This window comes from Gopherus flavomarginatus, chromosome 3 (assembly GCF_025201925.1).
Source record: "Gopherus flavomarginatus isolate rGopFla2 chromosome 3, rGopFla2.mat.asm, whole genome shotgun sequence".
Lineage (NCBI taxonomy): Eukaryota > Metazoa > Chordata > Testudines > Testudinidae > Gopherus > Gopherus flavomarginatus.
In genome coordinates, this window is record NC_066619.1 from 88,845,424 (window position 1) to 88,871,870 (window position 26,447).

The following is a 26,447-nucleotide window of genomic DNA, read 5'->3' on the forward strand; positions in this document are numbered from 1 at the left end:
GTAACGACCTACTGAATAGTAGTTGTAATTTTGAATGTATAAAGGCAATTGGCCCTCACCATCTGGGTATCTTGTATAATTCTGTTTGCTCTTTTAGTAGATGGTTATGGCTTTGATGCTTTGGTATTACAACAACATACAGCTGTGAAGCAGTAGTAGTGAATCCAGTGGCTCACTGAGACTGTTTAGTTTGACCAGCCTGTATTGCTAATATGGTTGAAGAGAGGGCAACAAATGTTTGTTGTTGTATTAAGCTATTTCAGAATTTGTTTCTCTCTAAGATAGTGCAGTAGACTTTCCTTGGAATTGAAAGCCGTTATGGGGTTATTTCAGGTTCTCAGAAAACCTAGTTCAAGTTGGACCCAAGTAACACATGGATAAAACTTTCCACATGAAATGGTTGCATGACTGTTGTAATAGCAGAAAGGGAGAAAATGCTTGGCCCAATTTAAAGGATGATTTGCTTTTTTAAAACTTGTAATTGGCTAAAGTGCACCAATAGCATTCCCGTTTGAATTTTTGTTCATCTTTTCCTCCCCCTCCCAACCCTTTCTAGATGGCTCCTAGCTATGCTGGTCTCTACACTGTGTAGCATTGTCATCTGGTGGATTGTTTGTGGCTCCCTTCTTCCCAGCCTGCTATTCAGTCTAGATGGTTTAAGAACATAGTAACCTCAGGACCCCCTGAGAAAGAGCCACTGTGTAAGTGTCCCATTCCATTTCTCTACAATAGTTCACTTTTTCTGTCCAATATATTTCATAACTGCATGCTTGCTTTTTGGCTTTGTTGCAAGGGTAAATTTCATTGTTCTACCTTTTTCTAAGAAAAGATTTCTTGAGTGATTTAAAATAAAGTAATTGTGTGGCTGGCTTGCAATATCTCTTTGAAAGATGGAGAGCAATTACAAGTAGGATAGTTCATAGTTCTGAAGTTTTTTCTTTTCTGCATGCTACTGCAAATATTCTGAAATATAATTTTAAAAACAAATTACATTGTTTAAAGTGTGCTTTTTGTCCTTTGCCTATCACATATGCATCTGGAGAGGTTTAGGTCTCATTTTAGTTTGGATTTCTTGAACTGGCTGTGAAATTGCTTAGTTTCCCCACAGATGAGTTTGCCCGTGTTAACTGCTTTAATACCTGGAGTCGGGATTTTCAGTTTCTGGCAATAGATCTGGTTTTGCTAATGGACTACATTGTGTGTACAACAGGAAACAGAGTAAAACATGACAAAAATATTTTCTAAAATCTGTCTGCCATGGGTGTAAGCCTGCAGTATTTAGTCCAGCTATGCATAATTACAAATTTAGCCCTTTTGTATGATTGAAAAAAATCATTGAATGAAATTTTGTGGTGGTGATCCTCTCTGTCACTCAGATTGCAGTAGTCATTTTGGTTTCTGCATTTTCATGCCTTTGACTACCTCTTTTGTCAGAATGATCACAGTAATAAATAGCTCTTGCCAAAGAAACGTAGTTTTCACTTTGAATTTATGATTTTTTTATGTTTTTTTTTCCTACCCCTAAAAAGACCCGCAAAATCTCAAACTTTTGGATAAGTAAGGTGTATGCACCAGAGAAATTTGCCTGATAAACCCACTGCACATTCCTCTCCTTTTGTGTAAGTCTTGTCACTATGGAGTTTGCTAGTGCAGAGAACTCTGATCCAGCAAGAATAATTACTCTGGTAGCACACTAGAAACTTCAGTTGCTGCTAGAAAAAGTGGGTCCAAAATGTAATATCCTAGAGTGGTAAGCATAGTTTAAAGCAGTCTTCTAGGCTTTCATGTTAAACATGAAAGCTAAGCCTTTCAGTATGCTGCTACTTTGACCTCATGACAGCACCCACAAAAGTAAGAATCTGCTCTAAAGTTAAGGAAGAAAAATGCCCAAACAATAATCAGAGTCCTTGGAGTGCAGGCAATTCTTGATCAGGTGGCACACTCCTATAACTGGAAACCGTATGATCAAAAAAGAAAGATTTATCTTTTATTAAGGAAGAAAATTCAGACTAAATGTCCATCCACTGAATGAAGAAAATGGTGCCATGCTACTGGTAAAACCCAATTGTCATATTTAATCGTAGGTAGCTAAGATCTTTAGTAGTCTACAAAGGCGACTTAGGCAGAGAATAGGCACCCGTTTAGGCACCTAAATAATATACCTAATTTTCAAAGGTTCTGAATTGAGATTAGTAGGAGGTACTAGGTTCTCTCAGTACTTTTGAAAACAAGTCTTTTACTGCCTAAGTATAGATTTAAAAACTGGACTTTAGGCACCCATTCTTTTAAAACCTTGGTCTTCATTTTCCTATAGCGTATAAGAAATCTCTACAAACTCTAGATAGTCCAGAGGAGAGATGCTCCTGTATATCTCTTCCCAGTGAAGCTTAAAATTAAAATGTTTTCTTACCTTTGCTGATTTCCTGCCTTCATTTCATGTACATAAGAGCGGCTGTACTGGGTCAGACCAAAAGTCCGTCCATCCCAGTATCCTGTCTTCCAACAGTGACCAGTGCTAGGTGCTTCAGAGGGAGTGAACAGAACAGGTAATCATCAAGTGATCTATCCCCTGTCGCCCATTCCCACATTAGTTACTAGCATTTTAGAGGATTTTTAAAGCACTGACATACTAGTTGATAAAAAAAAAAATATGAAGTTTGGACCTACCAGCCTTGCTGCTGTTGCATTTATGTCCGGTTTAACAATTCTTGGCTTGTTAAGGTGCTGTGTACTTGCTGGAACAGAAGCAGTGTCTTTGAGTAATGAAGGTACTTCTGTTTAATATAGGGTACCTTTTGAAAACATGAAGTTCTGGGCAATGGAACAACAAAGTGAAGGTTCCATTACAGATTAATTATAAATGGAAACTTTTTGCACTACAGTACAACTGCTGCTCAAATACAGTGTCCAGAAGTCTAGAAGGATGTTGATAAATTGGTGATGACTTAGAGAAGAGTCTTGAGAATGATTAAATTATTGGAACTCATGTCTTGTAGTGATAAGCTTACAGAACTCAATCTGTTCATCTTATCAAGAGGAGGTTAAGGGATGATTTGTTCACAGTATTTAAGTATCTACATGGGGAACATGTATTATTTGATAATAGGGGCACTCTTCAATGTAGCAGACAAAAGTGTAACAAGAACCAGTGGTTGGAAGAGTTAAAGCTAGACAAATTCAGACTAGAAATAAGATGCAAACTTTTAAGTAAGAATAATTAACCATTGGACCAACTTATCCAGGGATGTGGGGGTTCTCCAACACTGGCAATTTTCAGATCAAGATTGGATGTTTTTCTAGAAGATATGCTCTAGTTCAGCCAGAGCTATTGAACTTGAAGCAGGAGCTGATACCGAGATGTCCTGTGTTACATAAGAGGTCAGACTAAATGTTCAGAAAGGTCCCTTCTGGCTTTAAAATCTATGAATGTGTGAAATAATGGATGTGTGTGTAATTGATAGAATTGTACCATTTCCTGTAGTTAAGCCTTAGACCTAGAAGCAGGATTAAATTTCTTATGGACAGTCATCCTAACTTCATAGTGTCATGGAAGAGCATACGTCCTTCAGATAAAATTCACAACCAACAGATGATCAAAATTGCTAACACATTTGCTTTAATGCTTTTTTGTATATTTGCAGATCTGTATTAACTGCACAAAACATAAAGTAAGTGTTAAGGTTACACAATTGAAATATAAAACCAGGAAAAGCAAAAAGTAAGATTCCTATAGTGATGTTAATTTGGCCACGTTATGGATATTTAGTAATATGTTACATTTAAGGTTCCTATCAAATTCACAGCCATGAAAAATGTGTCATGGACTGTGAAATCTGGTCTCCTGCTGTGAAATTTGGTCTTTCATGTACTTTTACCCTATAATACACAGATTTCATGAGGGAGACTAGCATTTCTCAAATTGATGGTCCTGGCCCAAAAGGGAGTTGTGGGGGGTGTGTGGGGGGTGTTGCAAGGTTATTTTAGGGGGTCGTGGTATTGGCACCCTTACTTCTGCATTGCCTTCAGAGTTGAGTGGCCGTAGAGCAGCGGCTGTTGGCTGAATGCCCAGCTCTGAAGGTGGTGCCCTGCCAGCAGCAGCGCAGAAGTACAGATCTCCACACCATACCATTGCACCCTTACTTTTGCACTGTTGCCTTCAGAGCTGGGTGGCCGGAGAGTAGCAGATGTTGACTGAAGTCTCAGCTCTCCAGGCAGCAGCACAGATGTAAAAGTGGCAATACCATATCATGCCAGCCTTCCTTCTGCACTGTTGCTGGAGACAGGTCTGCCTTGAGAGCTGGGCTCTCAGCTAGCAGCCACCGCTCTTCATCTGCCCAGCACTACTGCCTTTAGTAGCAGCGCAGAAGTAAGGGCAGCAATACCACAATCTCCCCTACAATAACCTGGCAACCCCCCTGCAACTCTTCTTTGGGTCAGGATTCCTACAATTACAACATGGTGAAATTTCAGATTTAAATAGCTGAAATAATAAAATTTACAATTTTTAAAATCCTTTGACTGTCAAATCAGCCAAAGTGGACCATGAATTTGGTAGGGACCTAGTTATATTCCTGCTTTCCTAGCTAAATGTGTACCTGAATTTCTCTGTTTTACATTGTCAAGGCCATAAAGTATAAAGAATGTACAATGTGGCAGAGGGAATGTGGGAACATTTACTTAGCTTCCTTAACTTAGCAACCTTGATGTTGCATTAGCCACCAAGTTTTTCTACTTACAGACTGACATTTCTGGAGATGTTCTAATTTTATTTTTATGTGTGATGGAAAAGAGGAGACTAAGGGGGGGATATGATAGAGGTATATAAAATCATGAATGATGTGGAGAAAGTGAATAAGGAAAAGTTGTTTACTTGTTCCCTTAATATAAGAACTAGGGGCTGCCAAATGAAATTAATAGGCAGGAGGTTTAAAACAAATAAAAGTTCTTCTTCATGCAGCGCACAGTCAACCTGTGGCACTCCTTGCCTGAGGAGGTTGTGAAGGCTAGGACTATAACAAGGTTTAAAAGAGAACTAGACAAATTCATGATGGTTAAGTTCATTAATGACTATTAGCCAGGATGGGTACGGAATGGTGTCCTTAGCCTGTTTGTCAGAGGGTGGAGATGGATGGCAGGAGAAAGATCACCTGTTAGGTTCACTCCCTCTGGAGCACCTGGCATTGGCCACTGTCGGCAGACAGAATACTGGTCTGGATGGAACTTTGGTCTGACCCAGTATGGCCATTCTTATGTTCTTATGGGGAGATTGCTTATGCTGCTTCAATGTTAATATTTAAGCCCTGCTAAGACTAAAACAGGTTTCTCTCACTATTTCCTTTCTGTCCACACAAGCAAGCATAAACCATATTGTAACATGACTTGGCCATAGACATATTTAAGAGTGATTATTTTTTTAGGGTAGGCAGGGTCTCTTGTTCCAGTTAGGCTTTGAAGCGTTAAGTTTGGTGGAGAGGGAATGCTAGCATTCATTGCTGTTAGTATTGTTTGCTTGGAGACAACTTTCTTGCCAAACTGAATTAACAAAGTGGCAGCAGATCGGTTCACATTCTAACGATTGTTCCACAGCAGTGAAAAGACAGCATTTATTTTTAATATGAAAGCTTAGAATTTACATAATATTTGATAATGCAATATAGATTGCAAAGAGACTTTACATTTTTGGAATCTGGAGGTTTTTTTTACTCCAGAACTGTCTGGGCCATTTTCTTCCATTACTTTGTGTATGGTTATGAGTTGTTGTGAATGTTTGCTTTATTATTAATAGAGTAGTCTGTGTTAATTTCATTCCTCTTCTTTGTATAATTCTGTTGGGAAAGTGTCTGTGTTCAACTTGGTGCGGTCTCCAGGTACCTGTGGTGTAAATCCTGTCTGATTCCTAAATCAAAGTTTAGAGATAAAGTATCTGCCTTGGAATTTTTTTTTTTAACTGTATGTCAGTGCTAAGATGTTGCTAACTGACCAGCATTTCTGGTGTCTGCACAAGGGTCAGTCCCTGAGGCAGTGTATAGGTTGTGTGGCTTTCACTTCCCACTACACCCAAAGATCCAGAAAAGAGAGGATGCTGAAGAATCCATCATCTGCCATCGATGGAGAAGGCTATGGGGCAAATATTCCTGCATCCGCAGAGGAGCCATTCTGAGCATGGAACTCAGTGAGATCTGGCGGTGGCTCCAAAGTAGGGGCAGACTGGATCTTTGACCTAACAACCCCCAAGAAAACAAAGGGTAATGAGCTGGAGGCTCATCTCCTTTTTTGACACTTAAGAGTTTTTCTTGTTCACTGTGACATTTCCTTTCAGTCCTATTCACAGAAGTCTTGCAGCGAGGATTCTGGGGCCAAGTGTACAAGAGAGTCATCTCTACCAAATAATTCTTTGGATCAGAGGGACTAATCAGAGCCAAGGGAGGTCTGGGTAATGTCTGGGTACTGTGTACTTCTGTTTCATTGATGTCTATATAGGTGTTAGCTGCTCTGTTACAATTAAGTGCTGAGATTGTGCAAGGGGATAAGTCTTTTGACAATTGGTAGCCATTCCTCTTCTTTCTCTATCATATGCTTCGGCAGGGGGCCATCCCCAGTAATACCTCTTGAGGTTTCTGTGATTGTGGGTTCTGATGCCTTAGTTCTGAGACCCTCCAGAGTAAACTTTATTACCATGTGGAATGGAGTCTGAGATCCATTCTGGGGTTCCTTGGTACAATAAGGCTGTCTCCAGCCTTTTTCAGTTCTTCTATCTGGAGAGGTAACATTTACCGTTGCAGCAGTAGGTCTGTTGTTCATCTGCTGAGCCTTTACATTGCACTGGATCAGCATTCTTTTCCTCTTTGTAATCTATCTTCTTTAGGCTCTTCATCCTCTTATCGAACTGCATCTCCATCTAGAGAGAGAGCTTTTAGCAGTGCTAGAAAACATCAAGCTTTAGCCTCTTCGGGCTAACCTCATCCAGACCCATCACAAAGCCTGGCTGGCTCCTTCCACACTGCAGAAGTCGGGCTTCAACTGCAGTTACCTGACTTCTCTGGCGATGAGTCCATGTCTCTGGAGCAGCCTTCTCCCTGTTTTTCTCCAGAAGAAAGTGGGGTCTTTCTGTATAACTCTTGGAAACTATTAAAGTTCCTGCTAATATCCTGTGGTCAGCAGACCATTTTAAACACAGAGTTCTCCATGTTAAAAGAAAAAATCCTGCTGTTTTTGATATTCCAGAAACTCATTACCGGGGATTATGGCCTTATTAATCAGGAATGGGTAGAGCTGGTGAGAGACTTTGACTCCTGAGTCAATATAGTGAACTTCAAACTGGCCCTTCCAGCTTTATCTGGTTCCTCTTCATGGTTTTAACTAGGGCCCTAGCAAATTCACAGTTCACTTTGGTCAATTTCATGGCCAGAGGGTCTTAAAATTGGTCAATTTCACTATTTCAGATGTTCACACTTGACATTTCATGGTGTAACTGTGGGTGTCCTGATCCAAAAGGGGATTGTGGGGGAGTCCCAAAACCGTTGTAGGGGGATTGCAGCATTGCCATGCTCACTCTTGTGCCCAGCTCTGAAGATAGCAGCTGCGGAGTTTCCTGCAGCTGAAGGAGGCTCCCAGAGGTGGAGGTAGGTCCGATCTCCCCAGCACTGGTGAGAGTGCCCCAACCGTGGGCACCTAGCTGCTAATTAGTGTCAGTGGTGGATTAAGGCATGGGCCCATGGGGCCTGTACCCAGAGGCCATGAACAATTTGAAAAATGGGTGCCTCAGCCCTGGCAGGAGCCACAGCAGGAGACACGGGGGCTGAAGCCCCAAGACTGGGCAGGAGCCGGGGTGGGGGCAGAAGTCCTGAGCCTGGGAGGCCTCGAGCCTGGGCAGGAGCCATGGGGGAAGCAGCCCTGAGCCTGGGAAACCTATGCTCCATTTGGTGGCTACTTAGCCTGTTTCTTTCAGGTGCAACATCAGATCATGTCGGACAGATGGTTCTAGAGATCATTACCACCGGTGGATCTCAAATATCTTCATCCTCTGATCAAGATTGAGAGAGGTCACCCTGGCCTCTATAATCCTCTCTCTAAACAAAGACAACTGATTTGCAACTCTATATTTGAAGAAGGCCTATTTTTACATAGACATTCACCCAGCACACAGGAGGTTGCTTCACTTTATGGTGAGCCTAGACCACTACTAGTACAGAAAGCTTTCCTTCCGTCTCTTGATCGGTCAAGGGTTTTCTTGAAGATGCTATCCATGGTGGTAGCATACCAGCATCTCCAGGGCACCCCAGTATTTCCCTCCCTAAACAACTGGCTGCTCATAAGTCAGTCATACTGGGAAAGAGGTACAGTTGGTGGCTCTATCACTGCTCAGCTTCCTTCAATCCTTATAGCTCGAAGGAAACCTAGAAATGTCCACTTTAGTTTCTGTGCAAACTATAGACTTTTTTACTAGAACAGCTTTTGGATTTTATAACAGCCAAAGTATACTTACCCAGGACGGATTGCAAGCTCTAATGGACCTCATCTCCCAGCTTTGACTGAGCCCTGGGAGATCAGAGGCCATATGGTCCTTCATATGGACTCCTTCTCTGAAATCATCAGGTGTAGTTGCAAACAGTTTATGCTCTTGAGTAGAGACAAGCTGGGCAAGCGAGTGTAAGTTCCACACAGTGTTTTCAAGATCTTCGACTTGGTGGGAAAAGAGAAGCTGTGGGCATAATGGTTACCTTTGTTCCCCCTGCACCCATGAAAAAACTAATTGCATATGCCTCCCTATCAGGCTAGGGAGCACATCTGGATGAACAGGTGGCTCAAGGTTCTTGGACTTGGCAAGATTCAAGCTTCACGTCTCCTCCAACTGCAAGCAGTACTCAAATCCTACAGAAGGCTTTTGCCTTTCATCCATGCCCTACATATTCAGTATGTTGAGCAGTATGACTACAGTATAGTACATGAACACAGGGCTGCCCAGAGGATTCAGAGGATCTGGGGCAAAGCAATTCTGGGGGCCCCTTCCATTAAAAAAAAGTTGCAATACTATAGAATACTATATTCTTCTGGGGGGGCCTGGGGCAAATTGCCCCACTTGCCCCCCACCCCGGCAGCTCTGCATGAACAAACATGAAGCAGAGCAGACCACCACTCTTTGCATGAAGATGATCAGTCTCTGGAATTGGTTTATCTGACATCAGATCACTCTCTTGGGCAGTGCACTTTCCAGGAGTAATGAACACTTTGGCAGACAGCCTCAGCAGGCAGTTCCACAGACCAGGATTGAAAACTTCACAGCTCAGTGATACGGAGCATTTTCTAACAGTGGGGATTCCTGTTGTGGGATGTCTTTTTTGTGCCAGGAAAACTAGAAATGCCTAGTCTAGTGTTCCCAGGTAGCTCAGGGGTACAATTCCTGAGAAGAGGCATTCCTAGTAAAATGGTCAGCACCACTAATGGATGCTTTGCCAGCCATTCCCCTCTTACCTCAAGCCTGAGGAAAATCAAGCAGGAAAAAAGCATTGGCCAATCCTAGTGGTTGAGACAATTTTGGTTCACCGGCTTCCTTCAGATCGCTTCCTGTCTATCTCTGAACCAGCTGACTTAGGAGAAGGGCAAGACCATTCATCCAAACCCAGCATCGCTCAGTCTAAGCCTGGTATTTGGATGGATGATGAGCTTAGAGAGGTCAGGTTCAGAGGCAGAACAATCCATTCTCAATAATAGCAGGAAAGTGTCTATGATGAAATGGAAGAAATTTTCTATCTGATGTCTGCATCCTCAGATACGTCCAAAGGGCTCAGATCCCTACCATTCTGGACTAGTTCCTTTTATGTTAAAAATGTCTGATTTATCACTCAGCTCACTGAAAGTGCATTTGGCAATGATTAAGGCCTTCCATTCTGTAGTGGAAAACTGTTTTGGTCTTTATCCATTGTGAGGTTTTCAAACAGCCTTGATAGAACCTTTCCTCCCAGTACTGAAACCTATACCGATTTGAGTCTTCGGTCTCTCATTGTCAGCACTCATTACTCCTCCTTTTGAACCTGTAGTTTCCTGCTCCCTTCATTTGTCTTTTGAAGGTGGCCTTTCTGACCACAGTCACCTCTGTCAGAAGAGTAAGTGACTTTGGATTCCTTATGGGAGACTCTCCCTACATGGTCTTCCAGAAGTATAAGATTTCTTTGATGTTACACCCCACGTTCGTTCCAAAGGTTTCCTCCAAATTTCACTTTAAATTAGGTCATATATCTACCTGTTTTCTACCCAAAACCTCACACCACCAGAAAACAGAGGAAGCTCCATTCTTTGGATGTCTTTTGAGCCTTGGTGTTGTATCTGCAAGACAAAACCCTTCAGGAAATGTCTGACTCTGTTTACTTTACTGAATGGATGAAAGGGGAAGTAATTTCCTCACAGACACTTTACAAATGGATTTCAGGTTTCATCCTGCTTTGCTATGAGCTAATGGTGACACCTCCTCCACAAAGTGAGAGAGCCCACTTGACCAGAACCCAGGCTGTCTTAGTAGCTTTTCTTCAGGATATCTCCTTTCTGTAGAGCAGCAACATGTGATTGTGTGTGTATCTTTTTGCTAGACATTATGCCCTGGTACAAGCTTTTTCAACAGATGTGTCCTGCAATCTGTAGTACATTGCGGTCCTCACACCGTTGTCCTCAATGAGTAGTACTCTTGAGTCCTCTCATGTGACATATTCATAGGGACCATCACTCGAAGAAATTCATGTTACTTACCTTACAGTTACTGGAGTTATTTAAGATGTGTGTGGTCCCTATATGTATTCCACTACCTGTTCTCCTTCCCCTCTACTTCAGATCCTTTCCTAAAGTGATTTCTGGTGGTATGGGAGCTGGAGAAGCAGCCTGTCCACGCTGAGCCCTTATGCCTTATGTTCAGAGTGTGCAGACACAGATCAGTGGACACTACTAAAGAAAAATCTTCTGGTCTCAGGCACATCAAATGCCTGTGCACCTCACGTGGACTACACATAGGGACCACACATCTCAAAGAACAAGTTATTGTAAAGTATCAGAGGGGTAGCCGTGTTAGTATGGATTTGTAAAAGCAGCAAAGAATCCTGTGGCACCTTATAGACTAACAGACGTATTGGAGCATAAGCTTTCGTGGGTGAATACTGAAGTGGGTATTCATCCATGAAAGCTTATGCTCCAATACATCTGTTAGTCTATAAAGTGCCACAGGACCTTTTGTAAGGTAAAGTAACCAGAATGTGTGGCACGCATAACAATGAACTATTTCACTTCATGGACAAATTAGACTTATAATAGTTTCAGAATCTAGTTGGTTCTGTGAGGGCAGAGTTCAAATTGAGTGGGAAATGCCTTGCTAAAATGATTTAATTGATGTCATGAGAGGAGGGTCCCTCCTACCCTTCTGTTATATAATAATTATTAACTGAGTATCCAAAACTGTGGCAGGTGCCATATGGAGTAATTTAAAAAAAAACAAACTCTCCCATAGTGTAAGCAGAAACATGGTGGGATGTGGCAAGGCAAAACGAAAGAGATAGGGAAAATGGGGGATGGCAAAGGGTACAAGTGACTTGATTTTTAAAGAGTGTTTTGTGCCTGTTGCTGCCAGTGTCTACTGGGAGATGCCGGGTGGTCAGCATTTTTGAAAAGCATGCTACAAGTGTGGTGTGGTCACTCCCTGTTTTCTAACAGCAAAACACCAGCATTGTCAACTAAAAACTGAACCCGGGTCAACTGTAACAAAGCTTTTTACAGACTGTGTGTTCCAAATGACCATGTTATGGGTTGGAGATTTAGACTCTGATCTTCAGGAGCTGTTGAGAGTTGTGATTCCTTTTGCATCAGCCGAGATGTCATTTGTGGGAAAATAACATTTGCTTCTCTATTAGGCTCTTCATGTTGCTCGCTCTTTCAGTACAAAGCACTTAAAATATCAGCTTTTTGTTCACTTCATTTCTGCCTTCTCCCCTTCTTCCTAAAAAGGTAATAATGCTAAAAGAAAAGCGCCTTGACAATCTTATTGAATGTAAAATAAGTAAAGTAAAAATAAACTAGTAATACTGCAAGAATTAACTTATTAACAAGGCATTACCAAGAGGAAATTGTATACCTCAGTCTGCAAAGAACCCTTTTTCAAGAATTATTTGTGGAGAGCCATATGACACACATACCAATATATCTGTTCTTTGTGCTACAGTATTATATCCTCTTATCAGTTTTTTTTCTGGTAAACTTTCAGGTTATATAATTTTCTTTTTCCGACTCTTTTCAGAGTAATTCTACAGTCCAGTGTTCAGAAAAGTAAAACGTCTGAACCTAGCATTTCTGGCAGTGCAGACATTAATAAAAGAACTACCAGGTCTGCTGCAAGAAAAAGCAGTTTAAAAAGGTGAGAGTTACTCTTTTGAGCTGGCATGTCCATAGCTGGTGATGGACTTTGTCTGAGGGAATATTAGCCTCCTAGTGACAAGGAATTAATTAAAATATTTTAAAATGTATCATATAATGAGACTGGAGCTTTGAATCTCTTGTGTCATACATTTCTGAGTGAATTCTGGAAACTGGAAGACTTGTACTGTGGGTCTGATGTATGATTTAAGGATTACTGAATTTAGGAGTTTGCTGATTTAATAGTTCCCATCACAATATCTACAGGTATTATGAAGAAACCTCTCCAGAAACTAATTTTAAAAAAACTGGTGAGAGATTGTATATGACAGTGTGGTGGAGGGAAGGGTGCAGGGGGCAGCTGAGAAACAGTACAAGTGCAACAAATTAGAAATTCAGATGGCAAAGAACTAACTTCTGTCAAATATTCATAAATATCTCCTCTGTAACACCCTTCTCTACTGCTGTAAGATCAAATGTATTGTCATCATTTTTTCTATTGGTCTAACCATCCAATAAGAAAATAAACATTAAAAGTTCCACTCTGTCTGGAAAGTCAAAGAACCTGGATGATTGAAGCCAACCATTCAGCATAGAAAAGATCTATTTCCTTGTCTTGTGTGGAAAAGAGGGTATCTTCAATATTGAGCGAAAATGTTAGACAACGTTTCACGGTTCTCTTTTGGGGGAGGGACTCCTCCTTTGTCTTGGCAAGGATTAATATGGAAAGAGAAAGAAATATAAAAACTAAGAGGAATTGGACTGACCACTGAGATATGAGAAAATAAATCATAGAAGCACACTGGCTTTGTATCACAGAGGTGTAGAAAATGCGTAGAAAGTGTGTGTGTGTATATGATATGAGATATAGTGCTGGTAATGAGATTTTATAATGGGAAAAGAATTCAGAATTTAAACTAGATAGTCTGCTCTACAAGCACATGGAGAATTAAAAATGTGTAAGGGTACAAAGTATATTTATTTATTTCTGACAGCTACCACACGAGTTCTTGTATCCATCCATGTGCAAAGCAGGTATGCAGACCTAAACCCTCCCAAGTTGTGCTGGAAATGAGCCTGAGATTCTAGCTCACATCTGTAGGTTACACAACCATTAATTAGGGGAATTTAAAGCCATCAGTATTTTTTTTCTAGTGCTGTCCTCTTTCACATTCACAGATATTCGTACACTGTGGAAGAGAGATAGCAAATATATATTTCTCTTTTTTGGGAGTGAAGCTGCCAAGAGGGCTTGCAACTTGCAGTTTGAAAACAAAAGATCTAAACAAATTTAAATCCAAATCACATATAATCTGTGGCTTATATGTCATACAGCAGTTTCAAATAGTTTTTTATTTTTTAAAGTGACAATTTTTTGTCTTGTGCTTGTTGTGAATATCTTTTAATTAGTCTATCAGTAAATGCTGACGAGAAGAGCCTTATTTTGTTGGGAGGAGTGAATCATTAGACTTGCAGCTAGGACTTATGAGATGGTGTTTATGTGCCATAAATACAAACTTATTATGTGGTAGTGTTTTGTAGAATTTCCTTTTCTCTTCCTTCTGCCCTTATCCTTAAATGAAAACTATTTAAAAACAAACAAACAAAATGAATCTTCTAATGGTTGGTAAAAGATAACCTGCAGGTCACTTCTAATGGTTGGTAAAAGATAACCTGCAGGTCACTTCTAATGTAACATTGAGAGAATTTTCAGGGTATTATATACCATTTGATTCATATTAACAAATAGTTAAAAGCTATATTTAGTTTTTGTATAATTGTTTGGTTTGATTAGGTCTCCTTGACTGCGTTGTTTTTATCAGTACTGATTTCTGTCCATGCTGACCTCTCTGGTTCTGGCTATTTCTTATATTCTTCATGCCTCTTCTGTTTTTGAGCCTCTTAGCTCTGTAGCTATTTGTCCGTTCAGTGACATACCATTTCAGTTCCTGGAAAACATCCTTATGAATAGATCCTCCTTTCTAGAGAACAGCAGGCATTCCCCAGTTCCTTTCTTCTCATTTGTCACAATGAAAAAAAGACCTTCTGATAAATTATTATATGAAGAAGTGCTGCCATTTGGAGATATCTTTTACAAACCTGGCATGATGCCTTCTGGCTCTGAGGAAAGACTTGTGCTCTTGCAGATGAGGGATTCCTCAGTTCATAAATGAGCACTAACTTTGTAGAGTATTTGTAATTTGTCTTTCTGACACTGCTTCTGAAACTTCTGCCCCAGATTTTTCACTTTAAACTGTATCTGATCATGTTTCTGATACTTAACTTTGAGACCATACTGCTTCAATCAGTTGATGACCAGATCCTGCCATTCAGGATATCTCAAAGCAAAATAGTGCCATCCAATAAAGTCACAATTCTGGAGTTCTTTTTCCACGAAAAAAAAAGGCAGCTTGGTTGTAGTTCATATAAGCATCATGTGATTAAATTTATACCCTCTCATGGGCATTATAAAGAATGTCCTCCCTACGATATGGATGTGTTTTTATTTACCTGTAGCCTCTGGAGAAATCTTGTATGGAGCCAGTCTATCACAGAATGAGAAGGCTTTTGCAGCTCTCCATTTGGTAAAGGATATGCAATCAATGGGTGACATCATGGACCTTCCATTAGTGTATTCAAAACAAAACAAAAACTGGCTTCTCATCCTTTTTGCCTGAAGTTTATTCAACTTGTCTTATTTAAAAAAAAAAAAGGGGGGGGGAGGGTGTCCCCCAAACTGACTGCATTATTCCAATTCAAGCCTAATAAATGCAGAGTAGAGGAGAACAGTTCCGTCTTCTATTAATACTGTAGTATTGTTGTTAATCTAACTCAGCATGTATTTTGTGACACAATATTATTGTATCTATGTAAACTTTATCATCCAATATAAACCCTTTGATTCTTTGGACATCGCTGCCTAGCCAGTACTCTTTTATTTGGTGTCTGTGTATTTTAATAGTCTTTCCTATATGACCACTGTTTCCATTTTTTTCATTGAATCTCATTTTATTTATAGGTTTTGCATTGATTTCTTCAGATTTCAGTTTTGTTGTAGCTGAATCACAGTCTGTGATCAAAAATTCATTCTTAGCATTATATCCTCAGATTTGAGTCCTTCCTCATCCTTCAAACGGTGAAGAAATTGTTAAGTAGTGGGTCCAGAATGACTCATCTCCCAGTAAAACTACAATATTTACTTCAAGTTTTCTCATGAGATTTATGAAGCCATCTCATGATTGAACAATCAAGCCAATATGTACAATATTTTGCCTTTTCCTTCAGGTGACGCTATATATCTGCCTTTGTCAATGCCTGGCTGTCCAGAATGAGAGGAGGTATTAACATGGCACTTTGTTTGTAGTGTGGATGGGAGAATGTAATGGAACTGCAAGGGATTCATATTGCAGCCTAGGGTCATGATCTGCTCTGTGACATTAGGTTAACTGACTTGGTCAATTGGCACCTCACTTTCTCATCGCTAGGACATGGCTGTTGTAGATTGGTCCATAAGTGATAGGTCAGAGTTCACATTTTACAAAGTGCATTTATCAGATCATTTTATGGTGAAATTTTATCCTCTTCTCTCTTCCTTTCAGAATGCAGACACTCCTTAAATTCTTATTGTTAATCTATTTAATTGGACCATTTTCAGTAGAGGCAACATTTAATACTTATCCCATCTTGAAACAAAAAAACTGGAATAATCCTACTACTGAACACTTAAACTGCTTTTCATCCATGGAACTCAAAGTGCTTTACAGAGATGGACACAGCATGTGTTCATATCCCCACTTTACATACTGGGAAACTGAGGCACACAGCAAGGCAGTGTCTGAGCCAGGAAAAGGACCCCTGTCTCCCAAACCCCCCCCCCCCCCTCATCTTCCCCCCTTGTAACCTATCCAGTAGAGGCTTGAGAAATTCCAACACCAGCTGCATGAAGTAAAGAAACTAACAGAACCCTCTTCCCTTCAAAATGGATAGAAATTAAGCTATTGTCCCACTCATTACATTATTAGTGTTCCAAGTATTTAACAAGTTCTTGAGCTCCTTTGTTGTTAGCAATTTAGAAGAGAGGAAATAGTGTAGTGAGGATTTGGGGGGCTCAGTGGAATTGGACTATAGGAATCATTATGCCAAGGAATAATTGTGACTCTGTTGGCAGGAAAGGGGAAATATATGCAACAATTAATGTATAGGTCTCTTAGCTTTTTTTCTCACCAGAGAAGCACACCAGAGCTTTGTCTGTTTGTGATCTAATTCTAGCTTTAAAAAAATTAATATTTCTTTTCCATTCTTTTCTAATTTTCCCACAGTCTGATACCTCAGAAGGAGAAAAGGAAAAGGAATGCTTTACAGCAAATGCGCTTAATGAAATTATGGTACTTTGAATCCTCTGCTTTTTCTTTACAAAGGCTTTTTTCCTACTCTTTGTAATCAGAACAGTAGTATGTGCTTTCTTTACAATTGATAATTTATTCTCTATAAAAGTATCAAGTCTTTTTCTTTACAATTTTTTCTTTGTACTATTATGCTTAACTTAGCTTACACTGGCAGAAATGTTAGATTTTGCACTTGCTTTGTTTTTTGAATTTCAAATGGGATGGTTTTTATTCCTCATAAATCTATTTTTTATCATTTCAGTGGTCACTCCATACCAAGGACCAGGACAGTGCTGCGTTAAGTAAAAAGAAGTGACTGAAGAGGATGCTGACGGGGGGGGAAATGGAATATTGCTATGGAACTTAAAAAGTCTTTCCTTTCAAAGAAATTAACTGCAAAATGCAGCTAAGATTTAGCAGAAAAACTCCTCCTAATTTGTAGAAGATGACCTGTTTAAGATGCTTGACAAACAGTTCAGCTTTCTAATTCTAAACGTTTTCTCAAATGTTAAAAAAAAACTTGTAAATTTAGACTCAGGTGTAACTATCTAAACCCTCTATTATAAAGAGAGTTTACGAGTGGGTATGATGCATGTGTGTAATTGTGATGGCAATCAGCTGCTGGCCACCATAAGAAGTGAAGATGCGGTGGGAGCTTTTAAATATTTAATTCACTGTTGTCCGTCCAAGCTGATCTCAGTCTCCAATACAGAGCAAATCTTGGGAAGGCAAGATTTTATTCTCATAACATTGTACTTTCCTGTTGATTTGGATAGCCTTCCTTATTTTGTATGGATTTTTTTATGAAGCTGTAATGTTAAATACCCAGACTAATTACTGTATGCCAAAGACTGCTTTATTTCAAAGTGTTTTTTTAAAAAAAAATTAACTAAAAGCTGTTAACTATTTTATTAGTAATAGCTTTTAGTTGTTCAAATTGCTTGAAAACATTGATTTTTCTACCAGAGTTTATAATTTGAAGCAGCACCATCAACTTAGATTACATGGCTAGTTGAAAACTTTTTATCTACTTGTGCTACAGGTAATATCTAAGGTTCCCAATCTTTCAGACATGGTAATAGTTCCTAAAGTTTATGCATCAGACCATCTTTATGGTCATTGTCATAGTTTCTCTTGTTTAATCATTTTCTTCCATACTGGGGGTTGGGGGAAATTGAGGCACTTGAAAAAAAATGAGTTGTGATTGTAAAACCACTGAAATTGGCAGTGGGGAGCAGGTGTAGTCAGTCATTTTTAAAAAATGGTTATTTCAAGGTGGCGGTGCTCCTTTAAACATCCAGGTACTTTTGTTTACCAAAACAAAAAAAGCCCTAGATACCTAATTATCTGTTAAATGTCACTGTAATTTTTTAAAGGTGACCTAGGATTTGAAATTTTGTTTATTTCCTTTTCAGTACTCTCTTCTAAATCAGAAACGTGTTTCCCTCCAGCTTTATCGTATGATATTTGAACAGCTTATTTCCCCCCCAGTATCTTTGTTTGCCAACATCACATTTGACATGTGCACACCCCTCAGAACAGATCTGCTACTGCATAGCCAACAGTAAAAAAGTTTGTTTTTATGAGTTCTGTATAAATACATCTGGGGAGGAAGGTTGAAATGTTACTCAGCAGAGTTTTTTTTGTCCTGAAGAAAGACCTACTGTCTTGCAGTGGGAGGGAATGTTTCTATTAAATTTAAACAGTGCTAGGCAAGGTTCGACACTTACATCTAATTTAATCCCCTTATTAGAGCATTAAAAAATCATCATGGAATTGAAGGGTGTTCCCTAGTGTAAGTAACAATATATTGGCTTGATTAGCTTTTGATGCTATAAAAGCAGAAGAATATTAGTCCAGGCTATGGTTACTTGTTAAGTTAACAGAAGCACCTCCCAAATTGTTCTGAAACTTTTAATTATGCAACTTGAATGTAAAGAAGATAGAAGAAAAGGTTCTTCCAGTATGGAATCAAAACCTTGAACAGCTATTTAATATCTTTTTTTGTAAGAAGAAACCCCTTTGATTCATCTGACTTTGCTCCTTTCTTTGTACAGTTGAGAGACTCTCTTGTCTCCAGGGAAATGGTAATCTTAGTGTTTATATTATCTTTCAGGGCAATTGGGAGCGAGGGGCTGAGCCACATCATTCTGGGGACAAGAGCCTTGCTAACCTTGTGAGGGGAGGAGGGACAAAATGAGTCAATGGGTTTTTTAAAACAATTCCCTCTCTGCTAATACAGCCCCTTTGTGTTTTTATTTGGGGTAGCAGAGCGCTCCTTACACAGATCAAGAATTAGAGGCCCTATTGTGCTAGACTGATGAGTCCAACTTCCACCAGTGACCTAGAAGAGAGAACGTGCAATTAATGATTAATTGAAAATGTGCTCCCTGAACAATCTTGTGGATTTTTTTTTTTTAAAACCAAAGTGTGTATGTCAGCCCAGGCCCTGTGGGGGCTGCCTCCCCCATACCTCTCACTTCTGCAGCTGCAGTTCTTGGATAAGCCTGGAATGCTCTGAGCAGCTGCCTGCCTGAACATAGGGGAGCACCTAGTAAAGGGTGACTTCCCTCTGCCCCATCCTTTCCAGCAGCTGCCAGGGCAGCCCAAGAGAGTGGGGAGTTAATAACAGAGACAACACTCAAAACTCATGATTCTCTACCCCTATCCTGGTCAGAGCCAGCCTAGCAGTTGCTCTTAACTTGTGCCAGCTAACAGTCCCAATGGGACTGTCAGCCTGTTGTGGATAGCTGACGCATAACACATTCCACACTCTCACCCTCCCCTCCTCGGGCCACCTATGCCCTGCTATACTGGCTCCATGCACTCCAGATGAGTAGAATCCCCAGCAGGGACATTGTGAGGGATTCCACTTCTTTTATTACCTGAGTGATGCAAGGCAAGAGATTTTGCCTCCACTGTAACAACTGGAGCTCCTTGATCTTTTTCAAAAACTAAAATGTTTGCCTCTAAAGCTGAAAGGGACACCACGGTGCTAGGTGCTGTACAGGTAAAAAAAAAAGTTAAATGTCCTAACCCTGGGGAGGTCACAGTTCCACTTTTTACAAGCCTAAACAGCTGAATGAGGTGATAGTAAGTGGTTGGGAGGAATAGATTAAAAAAAACACAATAAGGCTTTTGGACAGTATGTAGTAGTTTTAACTTCCCAGCTGCCTTCCCAGTTCTTTTTTTTCCTAAGTATTTTCATATTTTGTGTACATGTTTGTGCTTTACCTCAGCACTGAAGTGAAACTGAGGAGTTGTCTGTTGGCAAATACTGAACTGATTTGTTCAGTTAAAGTCTGCCTCGAAATAATGTAATAAGTATAAATTGCTTGTACATATGCACAGGTTGAGTTGTTTGTACTGTCCATTGAACCTGAAAAGAATCAGACTAGGGTTTGTGTTTTAAGAATCACCCCAACATTTGAAGTTTTAGAAAACTTTGAAATTACATTTTAAAAAACCAAATGAACTCTTGGACTTTCAATTTTGTATCATTGTTTTAAACATCAAATACTGATTTTAACTGAAAAACAAAGCCCATCACAAATGTCTATTACATATAGTGAAAGTCTCTAAACAAAGTTTCACAGTTTTGTTAGGTATGAAGATTCTGGGCTACCGTTTTTCACTTCCGTACATCTTACAGTTGCAGAGAAACGTACAAATGCTACTGCCATTCTGTATTTGACTATTCAAATCAGCATTACTATTTAGTGACCAACATTACCTCCTCAGAGCCTATGTAATTTTAACATTTAGCTCGTATTTTCAATCTGACATTTTGCCTTGCATTTGCACCATATGTACCAAAGTTGTCTACCCGCAATTCTGAAAGCGAGGGGAGAAAGTGCTTCTTTTCTAAAGACTTGTGAAAGTGTGCCAAATGGAATGTACATGTAAAACAGGCAGCTGGAGACCTAGTACTTGTGTGTGCTGAGAAGCTAATTATCTCTGCTGTGATGGATGTATAATTCTGGGTGAGTGGCCCATCATTTTTTCACCATCCGCCCTTTTATACTGATATATATAGTGAAAATCCTACTTAAAATACATAGTAACTATTGGGTATCTTGGGTCAAGTTGCTGCTTTTCAGCAAAGTGTCAGTAATTTATATTAAAGTTACTCCCAGATCTTGACCTGTTGTTCCAACTGTAAATAGGAAAGTACTGCAGTTTTTAAAGACTGGACAAAAACTATTAAGCTAGGATTTGTATAAAATGAGACGCACATTCTAAGTGGAAGAAAAATCAACAATTATGTTAATCAGATTGTTCTGCAATTTTATAATAATGGTTTGCAGACTTTCATTTGTCTTGTGTACAGAGTCTGGAAAGTTCTTTAAAACGTACTGAAATCAGTACTGCTCATCCTGATTTTTTTTTAAATTGTATATTTCTACTCATATTTTTTTAAATCAGATTGAATGACAGAATGGGAGTTTTATTTTGCTGAAGGTATTTTTAAGATAAAGCTTCATGATGTCTTGTAAACTTAGTTTGATATGCATTTGTCATTTGGAAATATTACATATTGTAACTTGTTTTATACAAAATACTGAATAGTAATAATTGTAAATATGAGTTGTGTACAAATAAAACTATTAACCTGATATTTCTTATTACCAACAACCTTGACAATCAGATTAGTCAGAGTCTGCATTGGTGTGGGTGGCTTCCAACAGTAGATCAACAAATGGTAACATTTTTGTGATATTCACTGAAATGCATAATATATTAATCTTGCCTCGCTGACCAACAAAGTGCACAATTATAAGGGATAAATTTTCATTTACTAAAATGATGAAAACTCTTAATTCTCATGAATGATTCTTGCCTTGTTAAATATGTTGCTCTGTGAAGATGCTTTACCTACAGCAAGATTAGAGGAGTGAGATTCAGGAAGCTAAGGTTTTTATTTTTTGACACCGCTATTGACTTTGCTTTGAGCAAATCACTTAACCTTCTTGTGCATCTTTCCTCACCTGTAAAGTGGGGATAGTACATACTTTGTATAGTGCTGCAAGATAAAAATATCAAGTGCAAAATATATAATATCAAATTTTATTGAAATTATGAAGTAATACAATACACAATGTTGCAGAAGGGTCCATTGCAAACTCTTAAACTGAAAACTTGAAAATTTCACAAAAAAATTGTTCTATGGGCCAACTCTACAATTTTGTATAAACTCAACAATGGTCAAGCTGGGCTAGCCTAAAGTCAACCTGTGCCACTGGTGGTTGCCTCTGTCAAACAACAAAAACACACTAGACTCAGCTAATCTGCAGATTTTTAAAACTCTAACACAGACTCATCTTTCTTCTCAAAAGCATAAACAAACCTTCCTCCCGTCGTCCTGATATGTTTCCCATGCGTATATCATCATCCTGTTGGTCTTGTACAGCACTTCTCACCCTTTTCTGCTTTGAAATTGGTTAAAGATAATTATACACTTTTATAAGTTTTACATGACCTGAATAATCTGCATGCTGGAGAATGAATGAGTCTCACGTCAATAGATCTATCACTGTGTGTAATTGTTCTAAGCCTGCGTGTCAATCAGTGATGGCTTATTATTGCAAAGACCAACAGAGCAGAAACACTTTTTAAAAATAAATTATACATAGTCCAGATCTGCAGGGAGGAAATGAAAATGATGGGCATCCCAAGGGAGAATGTGCTGTCCTATCAAAACCATTTACTCTCTGTTAAGAGTTAGGCACTCTGCTGTGTTGTTTTGAAAAAGCAGGGGCGTTATCTCAGGCCCAATGGGATAAAATATTAATGAATCCTGTATTTACTGTTACAACACGAAATAGTTAAGAGGGTTTGGGGTTTTGTCAAGTTGCTGGCTTACTTGCACTGTAACCATGACGATTGATCTTTTTAACCTTTTACTAAAGATGCAGGAAAAAGGAAACAGTGCATTAATGCATTTGAAACAAAATATTAAGTAAGGCTTTGATAACTATCTTTTATTCCCTTTAGCTGTGATGAGTTTTTAATAAGAAAAATCCCTGTTTGGGAGTCTTAAAGCTGGAATTAATTGTAATTTTGGGGGGGAAAGTAGTGAGGTGAAACGGGCTGAAGCTACTGTTGAAGTCCAGTTTTAGACAAAACAAGAAATACAAAAGAGAACAGAAAAGATTAGAAAAAATGCAGCTTCTGCCTTTAGCACTGACTGTATCTTGCACCCTTGCTGTTGGAGAGAGGTAGGCATAGCTCCCCCTTAGCCACTGCGATATCAAAGTTACATCAGCACTGAGCTGTTTATGGCACAGGTTCAACTGCCTCACTGGTCAAACTTTCAGTAGTGTCGCTAAATGGGATGAGAGAGAGGAAAGAAGAAACTAAGTGGGGAAGGAAAAGGATGCACAAAGGAGGTAGCAGCAGCACATCTCATGTTCCAGATGTTCAGGAGTCAACCAAGGCAGTTGGTGATAGCACTGGTTCCCACTTTGATAGCGTAAGCACAGCATGCCTTTCACGATCAGGATGGTGAAGGTCTAATGGTGGTGGTGTCTGTCCCATGAGGTGGCAGATGTGATAAGGCTTGCTCCTTTCAGTCCACCTGTTCCCACTGTGACACCCCCCCCCCAACAATGTCCAAGAAAGGGTGACATCATCACATTAACCCATCAATTGTAAAACACTTCCTCCCATTTCTGCAATCTTTTAGCTCTTTGCGGCACCCTAGTCCGCTGGTGACTTCACCAGCAGCCTTGAATATTCTTTATCAGTCTTTGAACCTAAACAATCCAGTTTATACCAGTATATTTGCTTTTGACATGTTCTAACTTTTAAAAACAGTTGTGTACCAGGCTGAGTTGGATTTCTGTTACCTTGGTCAAATGAGAGTAGAGGCCTCTGCACCACCACAGTCACCTCTGGAATTAAAGATTTTGTTTTGCCTATAATTTATAGTTGTCCATATTGCCAAGTCTCCACACTTGATGCATCTGAAGAAGTGGGTTTTTTACCCACAAAAGCTTATGACCAAATAAATCTAAGTTTTTAAGGTGCCACCAGACTCCTTGTCTTTCCACACTTGACAGTCTGTGCAGGAAACAGGACAGAATAAAATAACAAAGGTGGTGTGGGTTATTTTTCAGATGCATTAGGAAATCTGTGGTCTTGAGAGGAAAGTGTTTTCCTGATTCCAACTGGTGAGTTTAGCCTGAAGCACAAGGATGGAGAACACTTATTTTTTTCTCTTATTTTTTTTCTCTAGTAGATGCAGGTGGAAGGTATGTGCCTCAATCATATCCCATACTGGTACATTCCACAGCTTAACTGCATGTGCTAGAAAAAGTTTTTTGTTTTTAAATGACCATTCAGTTTGTCCTTTTGGTTTGGTTTTGTTCTTTCCTGAGTCATCTAGATTTGGATGCTGTCAGGCAGAGAATGCTGTACTACCTGAACTATTCAATTTTGCAGTTTTTATGCAGATTGTGAAAAGATGAGTGGTTGTTTAAGAAAACATGTCAAAACCAGAAACCTTATGGTAATGCCAGTCACCTCTTATATAGCTGAGGATACAGGTACTGGAATTTAAATGAAAGGAATCAACTCCCGTGTATGTTTGCAGGTGTGTGGGGAAGTTTAGTGCTTTTTCTCTACCCTCATGGCAACACTTACAGTTCTACTTTGGCACTGTATTCAGGATTCTGGTAATTATTGAAAAGCTTTAGCCACTGCAATAAGTTTTGTAGGGTGAACTATTCATATAATGGAGCATTTAAGATTTTTGCTAGGAGGGTCTTCCTGCTTAATGGAAACTTGTCCTTGAAAATAACCTTCTCCCTGACTGGTAGACACTCAAAGGGAAAAGGAACAGAAGATGTGCAGGACCAGCTGTTATATTTTTCATTGTTATGGCTTCCATATTCAAAGGCATTTGTCCTGTTGGGGAAAACCACCACCTTAGTCATACAGCTCCATCCAACCTAAAGCTTTCTGAAGAGATGGTAAATGAGATTCTTGTAAATCTCACTCCAGTTCCTACTCAGAAGTACCTGCCAGACATGCAAAGCATGAGATGTACACATACTCACACTGAAACATGGGCAAGAGGTCTCACTTTAATAACTGTTACTGTCTTTTGCAGGGTACAGCTGCCCAACACTGCCTACTCATTCCATGCCAGTTTCCATGTCCCAAGGTTTTGTCATTCCTAGCATTCACATAGTTTAGGCCTCAAGCTGGGTCACACTGATTTTAATCTCCCTTTGGGGTTAAGATATTCACACACCCTTTGGGGTTAAGATATTCACACACAAGTCCCAAGGAAACAAAAAGGTTGCTCTGAGTCTTTCATTTTGAAGCATGTTCCATGCTACCTCTCTACAAGTTATATTTAAAACTCCAGGTTCCAATTCTGTGCATCACAGAATACATTCACTTGAGCAAAACTATTATTTCTATAGCTAACTATACCATACTTGTCCAGCTCCTGTTCATATGAAAGTGAACCAAGTCTTCTGAGGAAAAATTGTTTTCAGCATCAGCAAAGCATGCTAGTTGTAGAGTAGGTTTGTCTGGTCTGTGAGGGTAAAGGGATGGAGAAAAAATCAGAATTTATATTCAATTTATCTGATACTCTGCTAAGTTTAGATAATGTTCTGTGGGGGAGGGAAATGGAACAAGCTTTCCTGCTACAACATGCATCAGTATATTCAAGGTTTGTCTTAAAAGCTAAGTCTAAATATAATGCTCTGCACAGAACTCTATGTAAATAATGCGGTCAGGTCAGATAAAACTAGTAAGGCTGAAGCACTATCGCTGTGGATTGTACACACAAACTTCTATGGTCTACAACAACTGCAGTTAACTGCTCTCCAGTCACTAGCAGTTTTGGAAAAGGCAAATTGCATTTCCATCTAACAGCTAATATCCTCCTCTGCTGCTCAGGCAGAAAGTGCAGGTGCTGGGTTCCTTATCCTTTCTTACTCAGAGACAGGATCCCTATCCTGCTACCCTTGGTTAAGGAAGTAGAAGTCTTGCTTTGTAGAAACCTGGCCTTAGAAAGCCCAGAAGGGTGGGAGTGTCTGTCTTGACCAGACCATATAAAGCTGAATTAACCACCTATTTATTACAGCAGCAGCTAGGGGGCAAAAACAAACTGGAGGAAGAGAGGAGCTCTAGAATAAGTGAACAAATCCTGGGTGATTGTTTCTCTTCTATTCCATAGACTCAAACCACTCTTCCCATCATGCACTACTGAAAAGTACTCAGGTAGTAAGTGCTGAAACTAACATATCAGTCAGCTGCAGTTCATTCTCTCATCCTCTCCTCATCAGCAGAATTGTGCAGGCTTTGCAGTATTTTGGTATGGTTTAAGTACATATATTGACTGCTATAAATTTATACTTGAAGGCAAGGTCAAAGAATGGAGCATCTGTGTAGCCATGAAATGAGCCCAAGAATTAAATGATAGCTAAGTCAAGATGGTTGGATTGTGTAGTTTCTAGACCCTTTGCCACTGTTTATAAACAGAAGAAAATATATAATTTTGAAAGACAGTCAATGCTGGCAGCAGGAAGGACTCAAACAAGTAACTGTTCGCCAGTATCAGGACTGTGGAAGTAGGAATTAAATTAATTAAGCATTAATTTTTCAGGGCTAGGATTCCATTGCACTTCTGGAAAAATAATTTTAGATCTAATGTAA

General features: G+C 39.5%; 1 protein-coding gene across 10 annotated transcripts in view; it reads left to right on the top strand.

Annotated features, from left to right (window-relative positions):
- Positions 1 to 21,407, top strand: part of CDC14B (cell division cycle 14B) — a 79,504-nt gene extending 58,097 nt beyond the window's left edge. For 4 of the 10 annotated variants that reach the window (XM_050945839.1, XM_050945841.1, XM_050945842.1 and 1 more), the window contains 3 exons: positions 12,272 to 12,388; positions 16,707 to 16,772; positions 17,035 to 21,407. In XM_050945839.1, the coding sequence (XP_050801796.1) occupies positions 12,272 to 12,388; positions 16,707 to 16,772; positions 17,035 to 17,074 (223 nt within the window). In that variant the 3' untranslated portion in view covers positions 17,075 to 21,407. Of the gene's footprint in view, positions 1 to 556; positions 702 to 12,271; positions 12,389 to 16,706; positions 16,773 to 17,034 lie in introns of those variants that run through there. The other 6 variants (XM_050945843.1, XM_050945840.1, XM_050945847.1 and 3 more) reach the window with 6 other exon arrangements.
- The last annotated feature ends 5,040 nt before the right edge of the window (positions 21,408 to 26,447 follow it).